Source organism: Chroicocephalus ridibundus, chromosome 10, assembly GCF_963924245.1.
Source record: "Chroicocephalus ridibundus chromosome 10, bChrRid1.1, whole genome shotgun sequence".
NCBI lineage: Eukaryota > Metazoa > Chordata > Aves > Charadriiformes > Laridae > Chroicocephalus > Chroicocephalus ridibundus.
Genome location: NC_086293.1, coordinates 19,255,315 through 19,280,601, shown reverse-complemented (window position 1 = coordinate 19,280,601; position 25,287 = coordinate 19,255,315). Strand labels below are relative to the sequence as shown.

The window sequence follows — 25,287 nt, the reverse complement described above, 5'->3', positions numbered from 1 at the left end:
CGAAGTATTATGAGAAAGGATGCCAGGAAACAAAGAGCACATGCTGCAGATACACAACAGATTTCCAAGAAAAGTGCAATTCTTGCACCACCATTTCTAGCGAACAGAGAGTTCATGTGGCACTTCAAGAGCTAAAGGCTTAGAGTGTGTGGCTTACAAGATTGCAGTATTTCAGGTTTCTACCCAGTTTTATTATCATCTTCTCATGCACAACCCAAAATGTGTAGCACTTCTTTTTTAAGCAAATACACAGGCATACTCTTGATATAAAAGGAATCTAAAATGGTCTCTCTTGGGGTCATATTTGGGGCCAGATTCGAGCTAGCAGGTTGTTATTATCTGGTCAACTACAATATTTGCCCAATGAGACCTTCAGGATTCTTGGAAAACTTATTTTAACTTTGGAAGCCTTTAAAGACTAAATAAAGTATTGCTTTTGTTAATTTAATTCAAGGGAACAATATGGCAGGGGTCATCTTTTTGAAGCGTGCTCCATTTGAAGGCAAACAGCAAGGAGCAGAAAAGCCATTCTAAATCTTTACTTAATCGCTAAGAACCAAGAGCAACTGACAGCTGGATCAAAAGTGCTGAGCAACTATTCTCATTTGTTCTTTTCTCTCCCCCCCACCCTTCCGTAGGGAACAGCAAGCATTCAGAACTGATCGAAGAAATCACAGACATGAGTTTGACAGTCAAGAAAGAGTAAAACTTCATTTTCTGAGGTGGTGAACGCTGGGAACAAGGACAAGAGACGGCAAAACTAGCTAGAGATGCAGCAAAAGGTATGGGTGCGCTTCAGAGCCTATTGTTTATAGGTTTTATGGTTACACTATTTCTGTAGGACACTCCAACGTGCAAATTAGCATCAAGAGATCTCATTTTTTTTAAATTAGCTTTGAATCAGACCAAATGTAAAGGAATCAAAATCTATCCAACATGGGTTTTTTATATACTGTGGCTACCCCTCCTGCTTTTGGGGTTTGTTTCAGAGAACAACAAGCTCTAGGAGACCTGTTACAAAATAGATGCGTTGGTAATTTCAACCCGGTGTCAACTCCTAGAGCTTGGGAAACTGCTTTCCTTTGACCCACACTGGGACCGAAGCTCACTGGCAAGGCAGAGAGGGAACCTCTCTTTATTACAAGTCTGCATGACAGTAATCAGTTGCATAAAGAGAAAGAAAACTTCACAAAAGTCTTATTGAGCATAACACCATGGAGCTGACTCTTCTGTGATGAATTAGTCACTACAAGAGCTGGCAACTTCATTGTACTTTAATTGCTGTCACTGCAACAGTAGGGTTAATACCTGGCATGACAGCTGATCTGTCTTTTTGAAAGTCTATGATTATTCTCTCAGAACCAACAAAGAAAGGTGGTTTTGTTAGAATTACAGAGTTTTAGCATGTCTTCCTATCTGTCAGTTGTCTTCTCAAACACAAGTGTACCAATCTGCACCATTTATGATGTGGTTTGTTTCTTCTCTATCTATCCTCTTTGTACTGTGCTAATGTAAAGAGTTGTAACTCGAGAATTTTGGTCATGAAGCTCAGCTCTGTAAAAAAAAATAAATTGTAAGAATCAACATTCAAGTAAGGAAGATTTTTTCAGGCCCCAGAACCAGTATGCAACAATTTGAAACGTTTGAATCAGTTCTGAACCAGGGACCTTCAATGATGTTCCTCCAACCCCGCGTAACAGGAATATCACCACAGCTTTTATTTCAAACAGTATGCTCGGCATTTGCCCTTTCAATCACAGACTGATTTTACACCTGTGTTAATGCAAAAACCTTTCCTCACCTTTAACGTGGCAGCCAAGCTGGCCATGTGTTCATTCAGAGTGCTCTCCGACTCCTTGTAAGTCAGGCAGGTGAACTGATACTCCTCTGGATCAAAGGCATCTGCTCCCTGCTGCTCCACGTCGTTAGCTACCCCATCATAATAATCCTCAATATCCCCAGGATCCTCATCCTCTTCCTCCTCCTCGCAATTAGGGTCATAATCCTCTTCATTGCTGTCAGAGCCCTGGCTGTTCATGTCCACGGACATCTTAATGCCCTGTCAAACTGCAGACCAGGAAAGCAATTGCAGCTTCTTTTTCTCCTCCAAACTTTATCGTTCTTTTGATTTCATCTGAGCTCTGTCTCCTAAGGGGGGAAAAACAATTTTTTCTGTTGCCTAAGAAACTGTAAGAGAGGCCACGTCAACATCATCACACAGGTGATCAAACAGCCAGGAACGGACCGACCCAACAGCCCAGCTAAAGAAGATTCTGCTGTGCAGGTCCCTGGTTTGGATCCACTGTGACTCTTGCACCTGCAAAGCCAGGGCCACTCTTACAGGCACAGTCTAAAACCTTGGAGATCGGCTCATTACAGCACATCCTCGCACCCAGTGCAGGCCTCGAGACTTTTGATATTTGGCAAGTAGCTCCATAACCTTCACTACAGATCTTTTCAGAGATACAAGCAGATTTACGACATTAAGTTTTTACCAACAGCCTGAAGTGCTGCAGAAAAGCTTCATATCCGTTTCACCAACAGGAAAAAACCCAAACCCCTTAACTATGACCACAGTAGCAAGAAAGGCCACCTTTGAAGCCCTGTACAAGTTCATAGCGCTTCAGAGCCACAGCCATTAAGCAGGACTTTGAAAAATAAGAGAAGCAAGCAGATCTCTTACATACATCCAATTTAACAGTCTTCAATGCCATCTCAAAAGTAATGGTGAAATTAGTTAATCCCTTTAAGTAGGTTCTGCTGGATGTGATGTGGCTTGGGCCTTATGTCTGAGGGGGGAAATAAAAAAAATTCTCTCATTTTATTACCTTCTCAATATACACTTATTACCTTCTGAATGTAGAAATTTATGCTCAAGTGTTGACAGCTGCTATTCACGAAGAATCAGAACAGCCAATTTATTTTAGATTCACTGGTATTGGATAATTCACCTATTTGACTTTACTTATCAGAACTACAAACCTTCTGCTTGTGTAACTAAACCAGCATGAATTCGAGATCTAAGAGGTTCAGCAGTAGAGCATGTATCAACCTTGAATAATGGTCATCTCCTATTTAGTCACAAATTTCCATTTAACTAAATAATTTAGTTTCAAGAGAGAATATATTAAATACAAAAGACTTAAAACAATGCTGCAACCAAATTTTACGTATAAAAATATATATATAAAATCAAAGCTATATTTTACACAAGCAGCATGTATTGGCTTTCTTACACGTTTGCATTTCGCATTACTATGCTGTTAACTCTGTTACACAAACATATTCCCACAGTATCCCAATTTGTAGCTACTGGGGAAACCATAAACAAGCTTTGAAAATCCTGACTTTAGAGTCCAGGAAATCTCAATTTTTCATTATTCTTCCTCAAGTTGTTTGTTTTCGGTTTCCAATAATCTGACCAGGCAGCACAGAGTAATCAGGAATGTGATGTACAATTAATTTGAGGGGCTGCAGTGATTTCAGCAGATACAAGCCTCCAGTGAGAGAGGATGAAGGCTAGGAGCTAATTATATTATCCCCTGAATTCTGGTCTCCATTCCTTTCATTTGCCTCTTGATTTCTTAGCTATCCACAACAGAAGTAGCACACAAATATTTCACAGGACTGCTTTCTGTAGGACTTCAGTGGAGCAGAGGCACCATCTCTGCGTATTGAAAGGAGATAAATATGAAATCTGATTTGACAGACACAAGGCAAACCTACGTTGTCCGTTCCTCCCTCCGTCTACCCTGCTTAGGGTTAACAATTCAGTTCTGGGCTTAATCTGAATCAACACTGATCTCTTGCGTAAAAGTAATGGAGATATCAATAGCCCAGTGTGCAACAGCTTCCTTCAGCCAACGTCAGAGCATCACAATGCCCAAGCGAGTCTCACCAGTCAGGAAACTTCTCAAACTCACATAGATCATCCCACACACTAGAGACAAGAAAAAATAAAACACCCCAAACACTGGGTCCATTTGCTAGCTCAACACATAGCGAGTCCTGTCCAAGCAATGAGATGTTTTCAGATGTTTAAGTAAAATAATGGGCCTACCCGGTAGCTCAGGCGCTGGGGAGGAGGCTCAGAAGAGCTCAGAGCCCTTTCGTTGTGCCACTAACACACTTATTTGAACAAACAGAGGAACTGTTCGCGTGAGCAAATGCGATATATCAAGCAGAAAACAGTCTGCAGCCCAGACGACTTTTGTGACTCTTCTCACAACATTGTCAGAAAGAGCTCCCTTCCAGCATAACTGACCGTCAGACGGACATGCGTGGAGAGGAAGACTAAGGTAGAAGCTCTGTGGACAAAACAAAGCAGGATACTAGGAAAATGAGGAACAGAGCTCGCCTCAGCTAATGCTCAGGCTAATGCCCTCATGACCCAACTCTCTGAATACAAACTAAGACAAGACACAGCTAATACTTGATAATACCAGTTTTTAAGACAATAAAGACGTTAAGCTCAAAAAAACAAGGTAAAAAACCCAACAGTATTTATATTATATAATTACCATAATCCCCAAAATCAGATTATAAAATTTTAAACCGTATTTAGACCGCTTTCCTGCCCAAGGGAGGATGAGGTCCTTCTTTACCACCTTCATCCAAAATACTCCGTCACTTTCACTATCACTGATACCGTTTAATCTCCTCTCTTCGTCCAGCCTCCTTGCAGGAACTCATAAACACACCCACCCCTGCGCTCTGCTGCCCATCGGCTCCGACGGAGATGACCTCTTGCTGACTCCTGCTTTGCAATATAATTCTTGTTAACAAGGTCTCTTGAAACAAAACACCTTCAAATATGCCACCACCAGTCTCTCTCTGACCTCACCACCCTCAGACACAGTAAATTACGTTATCCCACCTCATACCTTTTCCTACTACATCATTCTTATATCCTTTCTTGCCCTCTGTACCTACCTCTGGGATTTCTCTAGTGTGTGCTTTGTAGGATACTCCTATGTTTTCTGTTGATATTTCACAGACATTTGAGACGAATTTTTCTTCTTACCTCTTTATTGATAATTGTGAAACAGAGAAAGTCTAACTCGAGTCTGCCTCCTGAACTACTTATCCACGTAAACTTCAAACAGACTGATGCCCTCCTTGCTCTGCAACCATCTCTAACCCCAACTCCACGCTTGCTATCAACGTTAATCGCACCTTTGTCTATGTCACTCAAACCTGTAATCCGTGGATCACCCTCAGTTGCTTCTTCACACATGCAGCACACATACCTTGCCATTTCCTTTTCCACTGAGGTTTCTGATCGGGTTCTTTTCATCCCAAGAGTGAGAAATTAGAACATCCCCCATCCTCTTCTCCACAGATGACTCTGCAGAGACCTCCTTGCAGCCATACCACTCGTCCCCCGTGAAGCTGCGTGCTCTCCTCCCACCTCCCAGTCTTTGTTCACACTATCGCGACTCCCTCGTCCTTCCCAACTCACCCAGTCCGTTTCATTCTTGCCCTTTCTAATCTACCATCACTTTTAACAAGTTATTTTACGCATACCTATGGAAGCCTTCCTTCCACGGGCTCGGGCAGAAAGGTACCCGGTACCTTTAAATTACGTCAAATCCATTTCTTTTGTCACTCGGGTCAGGCTGAATCCTGCACTTGTCCCGCACGGTCGGAACACCACGTACTTGAGGGAGGAAAGGCCAGGAGAACGCGGGAGCGAAGGGAACTGTGGAGGGAGAGCCCGGGGGGCGGCGGGGAGCGGGGGGCACCGGCCTGAGCGCTCACGGGCTGCGGCTTCTCCCCCGGGGCGGCCCGACCCGGGCACCGTCTGCGGGGCGGAGCGCCGCCGGCCGCTGAACTCGGCGGAACTTACAGAGAAGGGACACTGCGTCCCTCCCGCCGGGCTCGCTCCGCCCCGGGCCCCGCCGCCTCCCGCTGAGGGACACGGGGCCCGGCAGGCGGCGGCGGCGCTCACCGGACCCCCCCGGCTCCCCGCCACCGCCGCACAAGCCGCCCCCACCGGGAGCCCCACCACCACCACCCTGCAGCGCAGCGCAGCCCGGCCTCCCACACTTACCGGGCGCGGCGGAGCGCGGCCGGGCGGGGGAGGCAGGGAGCGGCGCTCCGGGCTCCTCCTGCCGGGCCGCCACTGCCTGCACGCCGGAAGCACCGGCCTCCGCCTGGCGTCACTTCCGCCGGGCGGGGCCGAGGCCGCCGCCGGGCCGGGCCGGTCCACTGCACTGGGCCGCGGGGGGGGAACAACCGAACCACCGGGAGGGGGCGGCGGCGCGGGAGCGCCCCGAGGTGGCGGCTCGGCGCCCTGAGGAGGCGCCGGCGGCCGAGGCTCGGCCGGTGCCAGCGCTGGATGGCAGCGCCCGCCGCCAGCGAGCCCGGCTCTGCGGCGGGGACAGGGCCCGTCGCCGCCCCCACAGCGCCGCGGGCAGGGGCCGCCGCTCTCCCGGCCTGCCCCGCGCCGGCCGCCCCCGGTATCCCGGCGTGCCGCGCGGGCCGGCACTGGGGTAAAGGTCGCGGGGCGGAGGGGGCGGCACTGGCTTGGCGGGGACGCAGCGTCCCGGTCCCGTTCTCCACCCGCCGTCGCCATGGCGGAGCAGCCGCAGCCTATCAGCCCCGTGAAGAACTTCTTCGCCGGCGGCTTCGGGGGTGTCTGCCTGGTGTTCGTGGGGCACCCGCTGGACACCATCAAGGTGAGGCGGGGGGGGTACCCGGTACCGGGCGGCCCAGGGCGGCCGTAGGGGGGGACTACGCTTCCCGGCGGGCACCGCGCGAGGAACGGTGCGGTCTCCTGGCTGGGCGGACTACATTTCCCGGCGTGCACTGCGGGGGGGGGGGGGAGGCGAGGCCTAGCGGCCCGGCGTGCCGAGCGGGGCAGGCTGGCCGTGCGGCGGGGCGCCCCCTGGCGGCCCGGCGGGCCCCGTCAGCGGCATGTTTATAGTAAAACTGAGGGGAAAAGCGTCGATGTTCCCGGCGCTGGGAGGAATGGAGGGGCCCGAGCCCTCCTGTGAGCCCCTCCTGGGCCGTAGGGAGGCCGGGAGTGACCCGGTGTGGGGGAGCAACGGGGGTCCCGGAGGAGATTGCGCCCGCACACCCAGTGTGTAAGGCTGCAGTGACACGGCGTTAGTTCTCAGGTGTTCAGGTGGGGGTATTACCCTGATGTCATCCCAGCAGTTAATTAGTTACATACATTAACTATTAAATATGTTAAAATTGAATCTCTTGTCTTCTGCAAAGGGCTAAAGTGATGTGAATTTCCCTACCCAGATTGTAAAGTCCAGACACAAAACTTCCTCCATAATAGCCACATAGAGGTGTTCTCCGAATCAAAGCTTAGATAGTACTATTTAATAAAATAATGTTTTCCTATCCCTTCTTACTAGGTCAGACTGCAAACCCAGCCCAAGCCGCAGCCTGGTCAGCCTCCGCTCTATTCTGGGACCTTTGACTGCTTCAGAAAGACTCTCGTTGGGGAGGTACGGCATTAGCGCGTCATCCGCGGTGCCTGCCAAAAATATCACTCGTTCCTGTGCGTCGCAGGAATGGAATCGTGTGGGAATGCTGTCCCTCAGAGACTGCACGATTCTTGGGTGGTCAGTTGAATTTGTTTCTAGCTAAAATTTTTAAGCAGATTACGAAAGTTGGGGAATGCTTAGAACCCACGTGCTCCAGGTGCATGTCTCCTTGTTTTGTTAAGAAATGCTTTTGTTTCAAAATATGGTATTAATATCTGAAGTTATAGACTGGAGTGAATGTTGGCAGTTGTTTGCTGGCTTTGTTGTTGTAGTCGGTGGTATTTGGAGTTGTCTCTGGAAACCCTAAAATAGGCAAGTACAAGCAGTACTTGCTTTCTTCTATAATGTATATGCCATCTATGAGAAGGCAGAGGAGCATTAGCTTGCGTTAATAGATTTTTTTTTTCCTTCTTTTTCTTTCTTGAGAACAGAGGGTCAAGTATAGTAGTTTTGTTCAATCTTCTTCAGAGGTGGACAATGGTTTTCACTCCTGAATCAGCCGTATCGTGTGATTGAACTATAGTCTATTTTGGTTTTGGAAAGGCACGCAGCCTTCGTTTAAAGACTTTAAGTGACATAGAATCCAGTTTTCTGCTTCGCAAGTTTTCCCAGCAGCTATTCACCATTTGGAAACAATGGCTGTAAAGCCTAACTGTTTGTTTACTAGTCTGAAGTCTAATTTCTAACCGCTGGATCTTGTTAGGTAACTCCCTGTTAAATGAAAGATCTGTCTCGTATCTGAAATCTACTTTCATGACGGTATTAACAGGCTGTTATACAACCAAAGCAAATCTTGCTTCCCTGGTCTCTCCCACAAAGCACTGAAATGCTTTGCTAGCTCTGAATCCCTCATGGTTTTTAACACCCCTGCTGAAGCACGGACGTCAGAGCCAAACCATAATAATAGCCTTGTGATGTGAACTTCAAAAGTAATGCTGCCTCTCTACTCCTACTCAATACTCATCCGTTTCTATAAGGCAAACTATTAAACCTCTCTGCCAAGGCCTTTTGTTTCCCACTGCTGATGGGAAGATTGAGCAGGAGTGTCTGATCTTTGCCAGCCAGATACCATTTCAGTACAGAGTCAGTTGTGCCTGTAAGCGTAGAGACACATCCTGGGATATGCTGATTTATTTGGGGGAGGAAGGGAGGGGCGGATGGACCAGCAATTATTTAATTTGTGCATCTAGCCTTGATCTAGAAATATAACTCTCCTTTTTTTGAGAAAAAGTTCAGTTCAAAGGCGAGATAAATGAAATAAATGCTACTGCTGGGGTCTGCATTAGACTTTTTCCATCTGCGCAGTCTGATGAAGGGAAACATCAGGAATGTAAAGTTGTATGGTAAAAAAGTTTTGACTTGGGGAAGGAAAGAAAAAAAAAATTCTCTTGAACTCGTTATAAATTGTGTTCATGTGGGGAGTGAAGTGGTTCAGGTCAGCCTCCCTGGCTCTGCCTTTATCTAAAGAGTGAATCCAATCCAGCAGTCTCAGGCTCAGCGTCAGGATTTTACGCTACTGCATTTGATGACTTATTAGCGAAGCACATGTGTGTTTTTGTATATATCTGAGAGAGAAGGCTTTTCACATAGTCTATTAGGGCTATTACTCAGGTGGCTTTTAACTTTACTTCCTCATAGTTGAGATGGAAGTACAGGATGAACAGTATTGGAACAGAAGGGTGTAAGTGGTGCCTGGTTTTCCAGGAAGGATAGTTTTCCTCTGCAACAGACCCTGAGCCTCAGCTAAACATGTGTAATTGCAAATGAACAACAGACCCCATTATTCCTCTGATTGATTTGACTGTCAACTGATACTGTCCTGTATTGTAGCCTTTTGCTCCTCAGTAGTTGAAATGTGTGCGAAGTCTATGCAACACGAAGTAATTCTTGTGGTAACGTTTCTTGCAGGGAGTCCGAGGCTTATATAGAGGAATGGCAGCTCCCATTATCGGAGTGACACCCATGTTTGCTGTGTGCTTCTTTGGATTTGGCTTGGGAAAAAGACTCCAACAAAGAACACCTGACGACATTTTGACGTGAGTTTCTGAGTTAATCAGACAGTTGGGAAAGGCACCCTAAGGCTCCTGCAGCCTGCTGTATTGCCACATATTGAGTTGTGGTGTAAATGTGTCTCTTCTCCTAGGTTATAAATATAGTTCTAAAAAATAAAACACCCATGTTTTTTAATGCTGCTGGAAGCGTGGGACTGATAGCACAGGCTAAAAACAGACAGCATGTGGGCAGGTGCTATGCAATTCCCTTTCTACGCAAGAAAGAGCCATTAAGGAACAATTCCGTTTTAGATGAGTACAGTGTGAGTTATATAACGATTGCCTGCCAACAGTCTCGCTATTAACAGAAACTCTGGGGGAAATAAATTTATGGTCAAGCAGTCTTGACAACATTCGCAGTCCTGATTCTCTTTTCCTTGTTAGTTGTGACCCTGCTGCCTCCTTATGTTAGAATATGATAATAGCCATAGAAATGTTTTATTATTAATTTCTGAAAAGCGGTGTTTATGAGCAGCCCTCCTCTCAGGCGTGTCTGACCTTCTGGAAAAGAGATGGGAAGCTAAGAAAACTTTGTGTGGCTTTCTCCAAGCTAACTTCAGGATGAGGAAAGCCCCCTGCCCATAGAGTACTCCCTTAACTTCTTTGCTGAATTGTGATTTATAGCTCTACAGCAACAGAAATGTAGCTTAGCAACATTTTATTCTATTATTTGTGCAATAGGTAGGAGCTCTGTCAGAAAGCAGGAGTCCATTGTGTTGGGCCAGGCGTGGTGTTGTGGGGAGGTGCGGCTTCTGTTGGAGCCTTGCCCGCAGAGGAGTCTCCCGGATGGTGCGAGTGCTCCTGGCTGTACAGCACTAGCCGCATGGAGCCAGGCGACACGGAGCGAGCTCCCTTGGCTCGGCTTTCTCAGAGGGAGGCAGTGCTGAGGTGCTGGGGCACTGGTAACTTACCCTCCGGTTTACCACAGTAGTGTCCTCGTGCAGACAAGGCTGAAGGGTAAGACCAGGGGAACAATATGGAGTGGAGAATACCAGGACACAAATGGGCTGTGGGCTTATTTCCAGCAGCCTTATCACCCCTGTGCCTTGTGTTTTATACACATCATACCAAAGGGAGGTTTTAAGGAGCAAGCTGGAGAAGGGCAGCATCGTCTTTGGAGTCTTTATGCAGAACTCCTCCCAAGCAGAGCTGTGGGAGAGAAAGAACAAAGGTCAACAGATAGATGGTGGAACTGTCGTTGTGCCCAACTCTGCAGTAATGTGGGTGCAGACTTGATACAGTAGGATGTAGTGTGCTTGGGACGTGAGGCCCAAAAATAAAGGTCAGACTCCTAGCATCATGGTTATGGGTCTAGAGGCAGGCAGTGGTTCCCCGTGCTGATTTTGAAGGGAAGTTTTGGAAGGAAGGAGATGGAGAGAAAACTGAGGAGCCTGTTCTGTCTTTTCTGGGTCTAGAAAACTCAAAGCTTAGTTTGAGCAGGAGGTGCAAGTGGAGTGGTGGGGAAGGTCTCAATGGTCTCCAAGATTTAATGGTAATTTAAGAGTAAAGAAAGGTGTAAGAATTGGGAAACCTGAATAGAATGCTGTCTCTTGGGCAAGCGGAGAGAAGCAGGAGGTGTGTAACTTAGTTAAATTGAGATGTTAGGTCATCTTACTAGGGAACGTAGCGGGACATTGGATGTAAAGATAAGTTTGTGACTGAGAAACTCAGCTTCTTTGAGGGATTTCTGTCATGGGACTTTGCCACATGAAAACAGGTGCAGAGTGCGTGGGATTATGTCAGGTTGGTTGGACAGACTCAGCAGACATTACAGAAAGGAGACTCCTGGCTGCACAAGCAGGAACATGTGTGAAAACTGCGGTCACTGAGGAGAGTGTAGGAGAATGGAGGAGGAAGAGATTGTTGGGAAGAAAAATGAATGGGGAATGCTGTAGCAAAAAATGCAAGTACAAGGAATATTAGCAAATACAATGGATGTGAAGAGCCGAGTTGCTGTGGGAACCAGCGCTTTGAACCCTGGAGATCTTAAATGTTTAGCTCTTATTATGCATTGATGAGGCACTTCTGCACTGATCAAAAGCAGTGGATGCGTTTCTAGTTCCACTGCCAACCTTGTGTGGAACGGCATCATCTGGTGATACAGGGGTCTTTCTGCCCTTCGTTTCCCGTGTACTGCGTTGTGTTAGGGTCTCTTCTGTTTCCTCGGGGCAGATATCCTCAGCTGTTTGCTGCTGGCATGTTGTCGGGAGTGTTCACAACAGTAATCATGGCTCCAGGCGAGAGAATCAAGTGCCTTTTACAGGTAAGGCATTGGATGGTGGTGATGGGAATTTCATTTTAGGGGTCTTGTCTTTCCATACCAGGAACTACTTTGGTTAGTGTATTTACTCTGTTGTGTTTTTTGACAGGACTGAGACAACTGTCACGAAGAAGCATTATACAAACTCAGCATGACAGTATAAGTACATGCAGCATTCATTGCTCTATTCATTTTACAGAGCACAAGCCGTATACTATGTGGCATTATATGAGGCATCAGTGGGTGCCTCAGTCTGCTTCATTCTGAAAAACTGGACTTTTCCATACTTGGAAACTTTTTCTAAAAAAAAAAAAAAAAAAGCAAAAATACTAGAGCATAAGACTTTTTTCTAGTATAAAAATTTTCTGTTACCTTGACAGTTTCCCAATAAGGAATGCATTTCAGAATACGTGAAATGGTTTTCTAATGTTTGGGTGACTGTTAGCTCTACACCTTCTCCAGGGTTTTTAAAATATTGTTGGAAAATGTAAACCTGAACAAATGAAAATACTGTCTTTAGCAGGGATGGGGAGGTTTGCTTATTTCAAACTGTGCTGAACTCCATTGGGATGGCGACGGGTGGTCACATGTTAGTTCTGACAGCCGTGATATTATCATGGAAGCTTTTATACACATACAAATTGTTTGAATTTCACTAAACTATTTGAAGGCTACTTTTTGTCACTGCAAGTGTAGAATTACCTGACTGACTTCAGTCATTTCAAACTTACACTGGGGCAAAATAAGAGAGAATCTAGCCACTGCATGGAACAGTGAACGTATCCTCGTTTGAACAGGAGAGAGCTGTTTGAGGAAATGACGCAGAGGTTTCGTATGCAGGAGTCCCTGTGGAATGAGTATGTGCTCTTTCCTCTCTGGAAAACATGCACGTGGCTTTCTAACTATTAGGTGAATGATTGTTCACAAGCCAAAACCTTCACTAGTCAGAAACTACCGCTTTAATCCTTCAGATCCAGGCAGCTACAGGTGAAACTAAATACAGTGGCTCTTTGGACTGTGCAAAACAGCTGTACCGCGAGGCTGGGATTCGTGGCGTGTACAAGGGGACAGTGCTCACCCTCATGAGAGGTAACTGATGGAGACGTTCTGATGCTTCTTCTGCACGGGGAACTTTAAGATAAGGAGCCTGACGGTATCATAGATCTCAGTGTCCCTTTAGCCAATTGGAGATGCTGTGTCACCCCTTTTTTTTTTTTTTTTTTGTTCTCCAGTCTGCAGAGCTCCTCCAGTGCCTCAAAGGGACTGAGAAATAAACATGAGATTCTCAGTGAGTGAGGAAGCGATTAGATGACAAGGATCAGAGGGATATAGGAAGTAATTAAGATCTGAGAAGCCAAGAGGAATGAGAGACTTCAGGAGAGGAGCAGAGAGAACAAGGAGAAAAGAAACATACAGAAGTGGGCTTTTTTTCCGTTTCTTTTCTTTTTTTTTTTCTTTCTTTTTTTCCTTTTCTTCCTTGGGAGAAGGATTGTGACTGCCTGTGACTGTTGCTGTATAACGCTGACTGGTTTAGAAGATGTGATTGCAGCAGTTATGCTTTCTACCCGCTTGAGTGTGGGTTATTTTGGACAGGGATGTCATGACCCCTCTCACAACAACAACAACAACAAAGTAATTGTGCCAGACACTGGATCCTTTACATGTTTTGGTACTTTCTCCTTTGAAAAGCGTTAGATTGTTCCCTGGACTGGGGCAATGTTTTCCAAGGATAAGTTGAAATTTCTGTGTTTTGGTACCTCCGTTTAGGAATTTGTTCTGTCCTCTGCTTCTCACAGAAGTGTAGAACTGGCGGTGTAACTGTGGCAGTGTCCCTGGCCAGAGGCTGGTTCCCCAGTTTAGGCATGAGCGAAGAATGGGCTGTGGGAGCATCTTCAAAAAACCCAAAATGAAACCCATCAACTACAAAAAAACCCAAAACAAAAAAATAGAATCATTAGAACAAATAGTGTGCAAAACTCTTGAAGTTCCTGAACTGTTCTGATCTGCTATGTGGCAATTAAGAAAGCTTAGAGCTATCTCATTAGTGTAAAGGCCAGCAGGCACGTTACATTCTGATTTGAAAGTCTGCTGATAGAAGCGCTCAAAACCAGGTATTTTCCCAGTTCTTGCCTTTAGCACCTGCTATCCCTGGGAAAGTTCAGGCTCCTCTGTCTAGAGCAATAGAAGATTTTATTTTGTTTGTAGAGGAGGCTCAGAAAAGGAATCTGGATGTACTTAGTGGTGTTGCTGAGCTGGCATGGGGCTGCTGTGCCTTTAGGCTTCATTTTGTTTCCCACTACTCACAGTCTTTGTTTACCCACTAGACGTCCCAGCCAGCGGAATGTACTTCATGACGTACGAATGGCTGAAGAACATTCTGACCCCGGAGGGAAAGAGGTTAGTGAAATCTCACAGTCATCATTTTGTGAACTTCCCAGACGCTGTTGATTAATCTCCCCAGTTACGAAGAGATTTACAGCAATATCATCAAAACAATTTTTTTTTAAAAGAAAAAAGGTTCCTCATCTTGTGAGTTGAGCTGTTTTGGTCTGAGATTAACCGACAATTTAAATAGTATTTAAATTTCTCTCAGATCCGAGCCTTGGGTCTTATTAGCCAAGCAGTATTTAAAGTAGGTCTCTTCCCTTTCACCCCTGTGTGCGCACAAAGAGCAGGGTGGTTTTGTTGTTGGGGTTTTTTGTTGGTTTGATTTGTTTTCTTTTCCCCCCAGAACGTTTGTGTGTATGCTGCTGAATGAAACGATTTGAACCTTTAGGGTGGAGTTAGTACGTTTTGCCCACAGGGCTCTGATTCTTGGAAATCTTGCTGAGATGCTGCGCTCTGTCCCTGCAGCATTGTGCTGGCTGTCAGACAGGCTGCCTCTTTGATTGTCACCTTAGTCAAAACAGATGAGCTTTTAACATTTTTGTTTGTGTCTCTTTTTTTTTTTTGTTTTGTTTTGTTTTTTTCTTTTTCCTCCCACCCCAATCCTGCCACAGTGTGAGTGACCTCAGTGCTCCTCGGATCCTCTTTGCTGGGGGCCTGGCTGGGATCTTCAACTGGGCAGTGGCCATTCCACCAGACGTGCTGAAATCCCGTTTCCAGACTGGTGAGTTGCGTCCCAGCGTGAGTTGCGTCACGGCCACACTCGGTGCAGTGCTCCTGGGAAAGGGCTGGGCAGTGAGGGAAGATGCCATCTGAGCACGGCATCCGGGATCTTGAGCACTGCTTGAGACAACTATATGAAAAACCCAAGTGTGTTCGTAGCTTTTTAGTTGGCTTCCTCGCAAATTTTTGGCAAATCAGGCTACGTGTCCCTATTTCTGCCTCCCTGCTAATGTAATGATCCTGATTCGAGATACCTCTTTTGAAACCTAAGCATAGAAGTCATAATAATAGAATGGCTTGTTGTGGCAGTTTTATTACAAATGTAATTATTTGAGAGGTTTTGTTATTTCACTTCAGACATAGTTGTATAAATTGTAGCCTGTGCTGTCTGAAATTTACTGTAACTGGGCATGTCTTGCCCAGAGTGTTTCTTTTAGACTAGCAGATCTGCTCTTAAGTATCTGTGACCTAGTTGTAGTGAGGATCGCCCCAGGCCTTGAGCTTCAGCGAGGTTTGACTGATTTTTTTTTTTATTTTATTTTTTTTTTTTTTTCCTTGGTTTTTCTCTGGGAGTCCTAGTCAATGAGTATTTTTGTTACAGCTCCTCGTATTCTCTGTCTGTGGAATGGGCGCTCCATGGAACGGACAGTAACCATTTTTCTTGATAATCTAGTGCAGGAAACTTCTTTTCTTTTTCTCTGAATAATGGATGCTGTGGTTGTTTGATGTCATACCAAGGGCTGAGTGTGAAATACTTTAAAACTTTGCATCTTTGTTCCCCTGAGCCAATCCCCAATGCCGCTACGTAGATGATGTGGGTTAATGTCGGTGTGTGGAGCACTTGTTCAGAGGGCTGGCAGAGGCAGTACTTTCCAGAGAAGTGTCAGGAGAAGGAAGAACTTGTTCTTTGAATAAAATAACTTTTTAGAAACACTTCAGCAAATCTGTGTAACATCAGCATTAAAACAGCCTGTGCTTTTCACTTGAAGTTTGTTGCTATTCTTGGCTGCGTGATAGGATCATTTTGTGTTTCTTATAAACAAACTTCATCCATTTTTATAGCTGACCTCCCTATCTCCTAATTGCAGCTCTTGGGAGAGCTGTGATCGGTGGCGCAAGTAGCAGCTTAGACATCCAACCCGACGAAAGTTATTCTCCTTTCTTCCCTGCCCCCCAATGACTTGATTAGGTAAATACTTTGTGCTGGTGGTGAGCACCTTCCTTCTGTTTACCGAGTCTTTAGTAAGGTGTCTTTTTTGTTTGCTTGCTTTTGACTGAAATAGATAACTTTCCTAAGCAGATGTTTTCAGAACATAGCTCCAGCAGTGCTTGGATTCTGGTGCCACTTAGATGGTATAGCAATGTGAACCTGCTGAGAATCCTGGGCTGTTACATACACCGCATTCTTCAGCGTTTGCGACTGCCACACATCTTCGCTAATGCATTTTGTATCCCTTTCAGCTCCTCCAGGAAAATACCCAAATGGCTTTAGAGATGTGCTGAGAGAACTCATCAGAGAGGAAGGAGTTGCATCTCTGTATAAGGGCTTCACCGCTGTAATGATCAGGGCATTTCCCGCTAATGCGGTAAGTAAATTGCGATTCTAGATGCGTTTTGGGGACCTGGGACTCACAGTGATTATTTGCAGTCTGTAGAGGAGACGACTGGCTGCTTACTGGTGTACCATTTCAGTGAGATTCTTGTCACTGCAGGTACTTCTGGCTGTTGGTGTCCAGGTTCTAAAAATGTACCTTAATCTAGGGGGAACACCAAGTAACCTTGCTTGGGAGTTTTTCATTAAAGCCCTTTGACTGATTCTGGTAGTATTTCTTGTCTGATTGTACATCCACCAGTAGAAGACAGGAAAGTTTGGACTGGCTTCCCCTTCAATAAATAACGAACCTAACAGAGTAGAAGTTCTGCCTTTGTGTGGCGGGATATAGTAGAATTCTTGTCTCTGGTCCAAGACCTTTTTTTGTTCTCTTCCTCCTTCCACATCAGCCATGTCCGGTGTTTATAGTGCTGCATTTCAAAAATCCTTGTTTTGAATAGGTTTTTAGAATCCTCATTTGTTCTGTACGTTCTCTCTTTTCCAGGCATGTTTTCTTGGCTTTGAAGTTGCTATGAAATTTCTTAACTGGATTGCACCAGGCCTATGAAGACTAGGAAGTCTCTGGAAATCAGAGAAGAGAAAGAACAGAGTGCAAGTCTGCCTCAAGGGAATAAATGAATGATCACTTGAAGTTTCAGGAATGATTGCTTGCCTAATACCTTTTTGCCTTCCTCCCATTCTTTAGGTGGTGCTATGTGCCATTCAGAAATGTAAGCTGTAGCTCTGAAACAGAGGTGATGAGGAGTTAGAGGTGATGTACACCCGTCTTCTGAGCCAATGTACCACAGCAGTAATGCTGCTGACGGACAGCTGTCACTACTACACACGCTACCTTAAGTACTTCCTCATGGAAGAAGGAGACACTTCTTAAAATGTAATTCTTTATTTACTGAAGAAACATGTAGCTATTAATGCTGAAAGCCTTCCTTAAAATAATTGTTTGGCAGTGTGTACATAACTCTCAGGGCATGAGTTAGCAGCTGCACATACTAGTATCTACAAGCAATGTCAGATAGTGTTCTCATCTCTTGTAGTTTTTCAGTTGTGGCTATTTCTGTGTTGACAGTGGTTTTAATCTTACATGCGTGTAATGCAGCAAACGCAGAGCTAAGCAGGGGAGGCCAGAGCTACGTTTTGGTGGGTTGAGGAGCATTACGGATGGTGTATCGGATCTTGTGCACTGATCTTTTCTGTGGAACTAGGAGGAAAAATGAATTATCCTTAACATTTGTACTAAGCTTTACTGAAGCAGCCAGTGGGGAAATGTGTTTGATCCTGAACTTTTCTCTGAAATCCCTTTCTGTCCCACTGATGATATACTGAATGTGATTCCAAAAGTACAGCATGGTTCATAGCAACCCACGATGTATTTGATTCGTCAAATGCTGTGTCCTGGGATTCAGTCCCTGACCTGGCAAAATTTAACAGCACTTCCAAGAGCTCCATTTCTCTGACACGAGGGGGATACATGAAGGGGACACTGGCTCTGCAGTCTTGTCTAACTTTATTCTTACTTCTGTTTCTTGTTTTTCTCTTAATATCACTAAACGTAATCATATTTTCATTTGAGAAATGACTAATGTTAAGAAGCAAAAAGCAACTCTTAATTTTTTTTTTGTTTGATGGGGTGTTATTGGCACTCAATAAAGCTAGCTGCTGCTTGGCTAGAATGTGTGCTTCAGTTCATTTACTTTTTGCATGGTCATGCATGGTTAGTTTTGCAAAAGTTTTCCAATTCTTAATTCTGAGGTGCGATTGGGAAATAAGTTGTGCCATGCTGTCTTTAATTGTTAACCCCTTGCCTTTTAGCTTTTGGATTTCTGAGTCGAGCCACAGAAATGAACGTTCCGCACTTCACACCTTTGTTGTACAAGTCCCCTTAGGTCCTGTGTTGTGGATGCAACTTTTTAACTGTAAAGCCAGAAATTAAGTAACACAATTTGCCCATGGAAAGCATTTTATGTTTTCTAGGGAGAGGCCTGGACATGGATAGAGGGGAGCTTAGGGAAAGCATCTGTCCTGATGTCCCACGGGAAAGGAGGCTGAGAGTTTGTCCTTGGTCTGTTGGCCTGTACCGTAAGGACACAGTCTTCACCTTGGCTTTCCACAGGCAGGGTCAGCCCTGAAAACCTTCCACCCAAAAGTGCTGCAGAAGCGCTGAATCCCCCTTTCTTTCCCAATTCTTTGAAAGGACCCAGAGGGCAACCTGCCTTCCCCAGAGCCCACCTCTTGTGTTTTACAGGGTGGGGGTGTGAAACCAATGAGGGAGCCACTGGGGCGTGAAAATCTCCGTTGCTTGGAGCTGCCCCCATGCTGTGCCTTACGCTCCACAGACCTTCCCCCTTCCTCACTGCTCGGTAACCTGCTGCTGCTCCTGCTTCTCAATGTCACCGCAGCTACGGATGAATGAAATACTTAAAGCATGAACACCGAGTTAATACTGTTTCAGAGAAGTGGTGATGAAAGGACATTAACCTCTCGGATGATTTTAAACACAATACTAGGTTTTCTGAGGCTAAATCCAGCCTAGCTTCAAAAGGATAAGATCTGCTTTTTTGGCTTTGTGCTTCCTGACCACCAAATGCTATCCTGTAGTGTTGTGGTTCCCTCGCTGCTCTGGCCACCTCTCTGACTTCCGTTCTTGGGCCATGATGCTTAGAAGCAACTTTCAACTTTAAGAAGTGTTATAAAGCTGATTTTTTTTTTTTTCCTTATGCGTTCCAGAAATACTGACACTTCTCGGGAGGGGCAGACATGTATCTTCTTTCTTAAAATTCCAGACGCTGATGCTTAATGCTGCCTATTCCAGATGCTCTGCCAAATAATGCGTCCTGTTGGGCTCCTAATCTCGCAGGAAGCTAGGAAGAACTGAAGCATAATCATCCTGGGTGCGAATGCTGTTCTGGGTTGGCTGATGACGCGGTTGCCCAGCAGATGGCTGTCTGGGGCTGTCAGCGAGAGGGACCAACCTGCAGGTCCAAAGGCAAGGTCAGAGGCGAGGAAGCCAGCAGAGCAGCTGCTGCTGGCAGGCAATGCCTCCCTTTGTGGCAGCTGCAAATTTCCAAGTCAGGCTGCGAAAGTTTTACGTCTCTGTCAGGACAGAGAGGCAGCCGGAAGGCAGGAGGCTCTTCGCATCTGTCCTGCTGAGAGAGACTGTGATCCTCCAGGCCGGGTGACGAGCTGTGCTTTGTAATTAGTGCTCCCTCCCATCCCAATCCTATTAGTCTGGAGTGCTGCGGTCTGTGGAAAAACATTCTTGGAAACCAAATCAGGGACTAGTGACGCCCTGGATTCAGTTGCTGGGGTTAAGAGCACAGCTCCTCCGCTGGGGCATGGAGGAGCCTTCTCGCTGTGTGCTGGCCTCTTGCTTGGCGCTCCAGCACTTACCTTGGCTGCGCTGTCACCAGCCCAGGGTCACCCGTCCGTGGCTTTATGCAGTATCTGCGCTGACAGACCGAGAAATGCCCTACGCTCTCTAATACTTCAGTTGTTCCTAGTAACTGGAAACTACCTCCCTTCTGCCAAACTATCCTTTTTAATACTTTTTTTTTTTTTAAAAGCATTTCAGATCCTTTTCCCAATTTCAATTATCCTAATTATATTCTCCCTAATCTGAAGTTTTTGCAGAGCTTTGTACTTTGCATGATAAAATTCTGGCTGTTTAACATGCTTGATTTTAATTTGGCGCTTTTAGATACGTAAAATATGGAAGAAGGAAATCGGGAATGAGAGACTGCTTTCCAAAAACAGCGGTGGGAGGAGAGGAGCTTTGGGAAGGCTGATCAGACACATCTGCTTGCTTGTTCAAACCCAGCCACCCTGGAAATGTTTAAAAAGCTGCTCGTGTCTCTCAAGATTCTGCCACGCGAACTGTGCCAAATCCTGGCCCCTGCCGTGTGCAGCCTCAGAATGAGAGGGGGATTTTAACACAGGTACAGTTCCCTGCACACTGCGGACTCTCGTACTTTCAGAAGCCCAGATTTGCATTCAAATGTTATTTTCTAGTTGCCCACCTTCTTGTGGGAATCAAGGTAGTGTATATACAGGTTAACGTACGCCGCAGCAGCGGGTGAGCTGGGTCCCTACCAGCAAAAGGCACCGATGACGTTTGTCTTTATGCTCCCTGTGCTGACAGTATATGTTTTTGCAATATCAAAATCAGCATAGATTTCCACAAAATGCTCGTGCTGTACATCTGCCTGGCCCTTCTTGCTTTGATGCAAGTGATTTTTCCAGTGGTGATTCAAGGTGCCTGGAAGTATTCCAGAAGTAATCCATGATACATAAACCTTCCATGCTTGTATTTCAAATATTCCGTGCTTGCGTGTCTCTGCCCATTGTCTGCAAGTGGCTTTTGTGTGCATTCTGTGTTGCTATATTAATGGAAAAGTCCTTGGAATACCCCTGATAAGTCAGTCTTGATCAAATTTGACTAATTAAAGGAAGCTGCCTGTAGGAGGATTACTACAGACTCTCCAGTTTGGAAAGGACGTTGCATGGTAGATATTACCAAGGATGAGTAATGTGAAGAGGGTGCATTTACTCATGCTTCTCACAGTACAAGCCATACAGTATGCCCAGTGAGGTTATCAAGCAGTATTTAAAATAAAAATACTTTTTTATATATTGTGTACAATTAAGCCATACAGGTCATGGCCACAGAATGCAAAGTACTTTTGAAAAAAATCAAGGAAGAACAGTTCATCAAGAGCTACTGAAAACTGATATGGCTGCAAAGTCTTGAACAAGAGGGAACTGAACTGCAGGTCGGCAGGAACAGGGAGGGTGTGGTAGGGAAGCCACACCCAGTGCTTTATTTTTTGTGTTACTCCTCAAAGCATCTGCTGCTGGCCACTGTCAGGCAGAAGAACGGACAGACCTCTGATTTGATCTTTGACAGTTTGCCTGGCATTCTTCTTGCGACTAGTTCTGTGGGGTCTGCACCCAGGAGCATGGGCTGGCCATGTACCTTCTCGGTGACAACACACACTAGGACAAAGCACCAGTTACAGTTTCGCATGTGCCCAACTCTCTTGTACTGGGGAGCCCAGGACTGGACCCAGGACTCTAGATGTGGCCTCACAGGGCTGAGTGGAGAGAAGGATCACCTCCCACGACCTGCTGGCTATGCTCTTCCCAAAGCAGCCCAGCAGGCTGGTGGCCGCCTTTGCCACAAGGGTATGTTGGTGGCCCATGCTCAACCTTTTCTCCACTGGGACCCTCATGGCCTTTGCTGCATGGCTTCACAGCCGGTCAGCCCCTCCAGCATCGACTTGTGCATGGGGTTATTCCTGCCCAGGAGCAGGATTTTCTACTTCCCTTTGGCAGACTTCATGTGATTCCTGTTGGTCCAGCCCTCCAGCCTGTTGAGGGCTCTCTGAATGGTGGCACAAACCTCTGGGTACCAACCACTCCCCCTAGCTCGGCGTCATCTGCAAACTTGCTGAGGGTGCACTCCATCCCATCTTCCAGGTCATTAATGAAGATGTCACACAGCAGTGGCCCCGTACTCACCCTGGGGTCCACCTCTAGTGACTGGCCTCTCACCATGAGTCCCCTGGACTTCATGCTGCTGATCTCAACCCTCAGAGCCTGGCAGCTCAGCCACTTTTCAGTCCACGAATCTAATCTGTACTTCATCAATTAGCCCAGGGAGGTGTCATGGGAGACAGCATCGACAGCCTTGCCAAAGCCAAGACAGACAACCCCCACTGCTCTCCCCTCATCCACTGAGACAGTCATCTCACTGTCGATGACTTCCCCACCGGTCTCAGGGGCCTGGGACTGCTGAGGCCGCCCCTGCCAGCAGCTGCAGAAGAAATACTACAATAAACCAGTGGCTGACATTCGGGAGCCATCCTACAGCAAGTGATCTTTGACCACGACAAGAATAGTCCCTTGTGGTGGCTTGCAGCCCCTGAGCAGGAATGCACCTCACACACGTGGCATGGGATGGTTCTCCTCAAAACATCTTGTTTCCAACCGTTAACGCCTGACCGCGCGGCTTGCTCGGACAGGCCGTGGACAAAAATGCCCGCTGAGTCAGTGGCACGAAGCCACGAACACGGTGGCACTGTGCTGCTGCCACCGGCCGTGCTCTGCACCGAAGGCCTTTAATAACGCTGCTCAACTGTTCCCGGTTGAAAATAGGCCCAGCTGCCCTGGCAGCTGTTTGCTGGGGACTTTTGCTCCTGACCCGGAGGATGGCAGGGAGCCGCCTCCGTTGCAGCCGGGGGCTTCCCGGGAGAGAGGGCTGCAGGCATTGCTGGGATTCCTGCCCCGTCCCCGCGCACTGGGATGCATTTTGGGTGATCCGGCTGCATGCGGCTGTGCTCATTCATAACGGCGGGGCTGGCTGCCCGCTCAGTGGCCACCGATGTGGCTCTGCCTGACCCCGGTTCACGCCGGGCTCTGTCTTTCTGCCTGGTGGGCCCTGCTCTGAGAAAGTCGCCCAGTGAGGGAGAGGGAACAGGCTGCTTATTGCTGGATGCTTGAAATGGAAAACCGTTTCTAATTCAGGGAGATTTGTGTATAGAACTGAGGACATTTTCCATTACCTCAATGCGTTTGAATAGTTCTGCAAGTGTATCTCAAACCTGGTAAAAATGTAAACCTCAAGTCGAGGTTGGACAGGATTTTTACTAACATGTCTCTGAATTCAGACACTTTAGTTTAAGCCCTGACAGTTCAGTTTAAGCAGTTTCCAATTCATAGGTTCTCCCTAAGGCTTACGGGAAGCCTGGCTATAAAGATCAGTATCACAGTTACAGCAACAGGCTGTAGATAAGCTTCGCTTCCCTTTGCAGGTGACAGTTTGAATTTAGATTTGGTGAAGTACAGGACGCTGTCACTAACCCTGCAAGGTTTATCTGGGCAACGAGCTGACTTCCCTTTTTCATGGGAGACCCGAGCTCGGGCTTCTCCAGCAGCGCTGCTGCTGCTCTGGGCCCGAGAGAAGCTGCACACGAGCTCTGGATACCAAAGTAAATTTTGAGATGCCTGGTTATAGATTCCCCAATGCTGAAAGCATATCGTAGCAGCAACATTTCTTCCTGGTACTATTTCCTAATAGTGTTTCCTAATAGTTATTTATTGCTGCCAGCTGCTTGCTCCTTCCTCTCTCTCTCCACTCATACAATCAAAAAACTCTAAACTCGGATTTAGCCTTGAATATTTGTCCCGGTAGACTGAAGGCAAGGAAATAAATTCTCTGTCACTTCCCATCTTTAATCCCTATGCAGATTTCAGCAGAACCAGCTGAAATGCTGAAAAGGTGTAAAATTACAGCGAGTCCTCCTGCTCGGGCTAAGCCCATGTGATTCAGAAAAGCTCCTGACTGCCTGCATAGACAAATCCTAAAAAAATACTTCCCTCTGAAACATAATCCTCCCCGCTCATCCCCCCCTGCTCACCCTTGACTCCCTATCAATCACTGCCAGGCAATTATCTGCTTCGTTTACTGCCTCCTGGCCAGAGCCAAAGTTCAGGAACGGGCAGTTGATGGCAGGAGATCACTCGGCGGAGGGAACTCGCTGTTCTCCCAGCCTGGCCACCCGTTTCCCAGCAGTGGCAGGCGTGCTCAGCCACAAGGCACGGCAGGTTTCTGCAGGGTGGACGGCGAGCCCTGGGCAGCCCTCCCGCTCTCTGTCCTTGCCCACCACCCCAGTGGCTCCAGATCCCTGCCTCTATTCAGCAAAAGCTGCACCGGGATGGCAAAGTTCAATGTCTCCTGGGCTGAGGAGTTGCCTGGAGCTGGTTCTTCTGCCAGGGGGGTCGTGGATGAGGCATGGTGACACAGTGCTGGTGTGACAAGTCTGTCTCTCCTGAGATGAGCAATTCCTTGTGACATGGACAAGTTCTCTCATGTGCTGATGATAAATTGTTGGGGTTTTCCCCATTTCCCTCCCTAAGTGTCCGGCTAAGGGGATGAAGCACCTCTCTGTCCCACATACCGTTTGTCCCAAAGGCACAGAGTCACTCCCGGCATTTGCAGATCTAAGTCTGTTCTTCCAGGATAATCTGTCTACCCACATTCTCCAACAGTACAGTCTAAAGACATTTCTTTAAGCAATTTGCAAATAAAAGGAAAATTTGTCTTTTTATTTTTGTTTCCTAATCAGCTAGAATTTATTACAGGTAAGGTCACTCTTTCTGGAAGATACAAAAGCTCACTGTGTCACTAAGAACAGCCTTACTCAGACCAAGGATCTCTCAGCCCAAAGCCCTGCCCCCAGCGAGGAGAACAGGAGGCACAAGGCACCCAGCCGTACCTCCCCGGCTCCGCCATCCACAGCCACGCACTGGGATTTACTGGGATGGAGACTGTGTCTGCACCTTTGCAGTGTTCTGTACAATCGCCTTTTGGACACCTTCTTGCTTTTGGCCTCTACAATACCCAGTGGCAGCCAGTGGCACCGTTTAATTATGTGCTGCTTTGTCTTAGATTGGCTGAATGATGATTTCACCGCTGTCGCTTAAACCTTGTCTTGTGAGAAATAATAACAAATTGTTTCGCCTTCATCTGTTCTGAAATAATTCATCACCTTCTGGGCCTTTCTCCTCTGGGTCCTCTTCCAAGCTGATGATTTATTTAACCTCTCCTTGTACAAAACCATGATCCTCCTTTCCCCTTTCTTTGTATTTCTTCTAGTTCTACGTACCATTTTTAATGAAAAGATAATAATTTCTATACAGCCATATTGATAGTTTCTATTTTATTACCTTTTGTTTTCCCCTGGGCACTGGCACAGTTGG

At 46.5% G+C, this 25,287-nt stretch overlaps 2 protein-coding genes across 5 annotated transcripts in view; one reads left to right on the top strand and one right to left on the bottom strand.

Moving 5' to 3' along the window:
- ARIH2 (ariadne RBR E3 ubiquitin protein ligase 2) overlaps positions 1–6,577 on the bottom strand; it is a 31,983-nt gene extending 25,406 nt beyond the window's left edge. The window contains exons 1-3 of one of the 4 annotated variants that reach the window (XM_063348346.1): positions 6,053–6,157; positions 2,688–2,789; positions 1,802–2,148 (exon numbers count right to left, since the gene is read on the bottom strand). In XM_063348346.1, the coding sequence (XP_063204416.1) occupies positions 1,802–2,050 (249 nt within the window). In that variant the 5' untranslated portion in view covers positions 2,051–2,148; positions 2,688–2,789; positions 6,053–6,157. The other 3 variants (XM_063348347.1, XM_063348348.1, XM_063348345.1) reach the window with 3 other exon arrangements.
- Positions 6,548–17,164, top strand: SLC25A20 (solute carrier family 25 member 20). Its single transcript, XM_063348350.1, has 9 exons — positions 6,548–6,680; positions 7,371–7,463; positions 9,411–9,538; positions 11,726–11,816; positions 12,785–12,902; positions 14,138–14,210; positions 14,813–14,922; positions 16,383–16,507; positions 17,018–17,164. Exons 1-9 carry the CDS (start codon positions 6,576–6,578, stop codon positions 17,078–17,080), a joined length of 906 nt encoding a protein of 301 aa, XP_063204420.1. The 5' UTR covers positions 6,548–6,575; the 3' UTR covers positions 17,081–17,164.
- Positions 17,165–25,287: the final 8,123 nt, after the last annotated feature.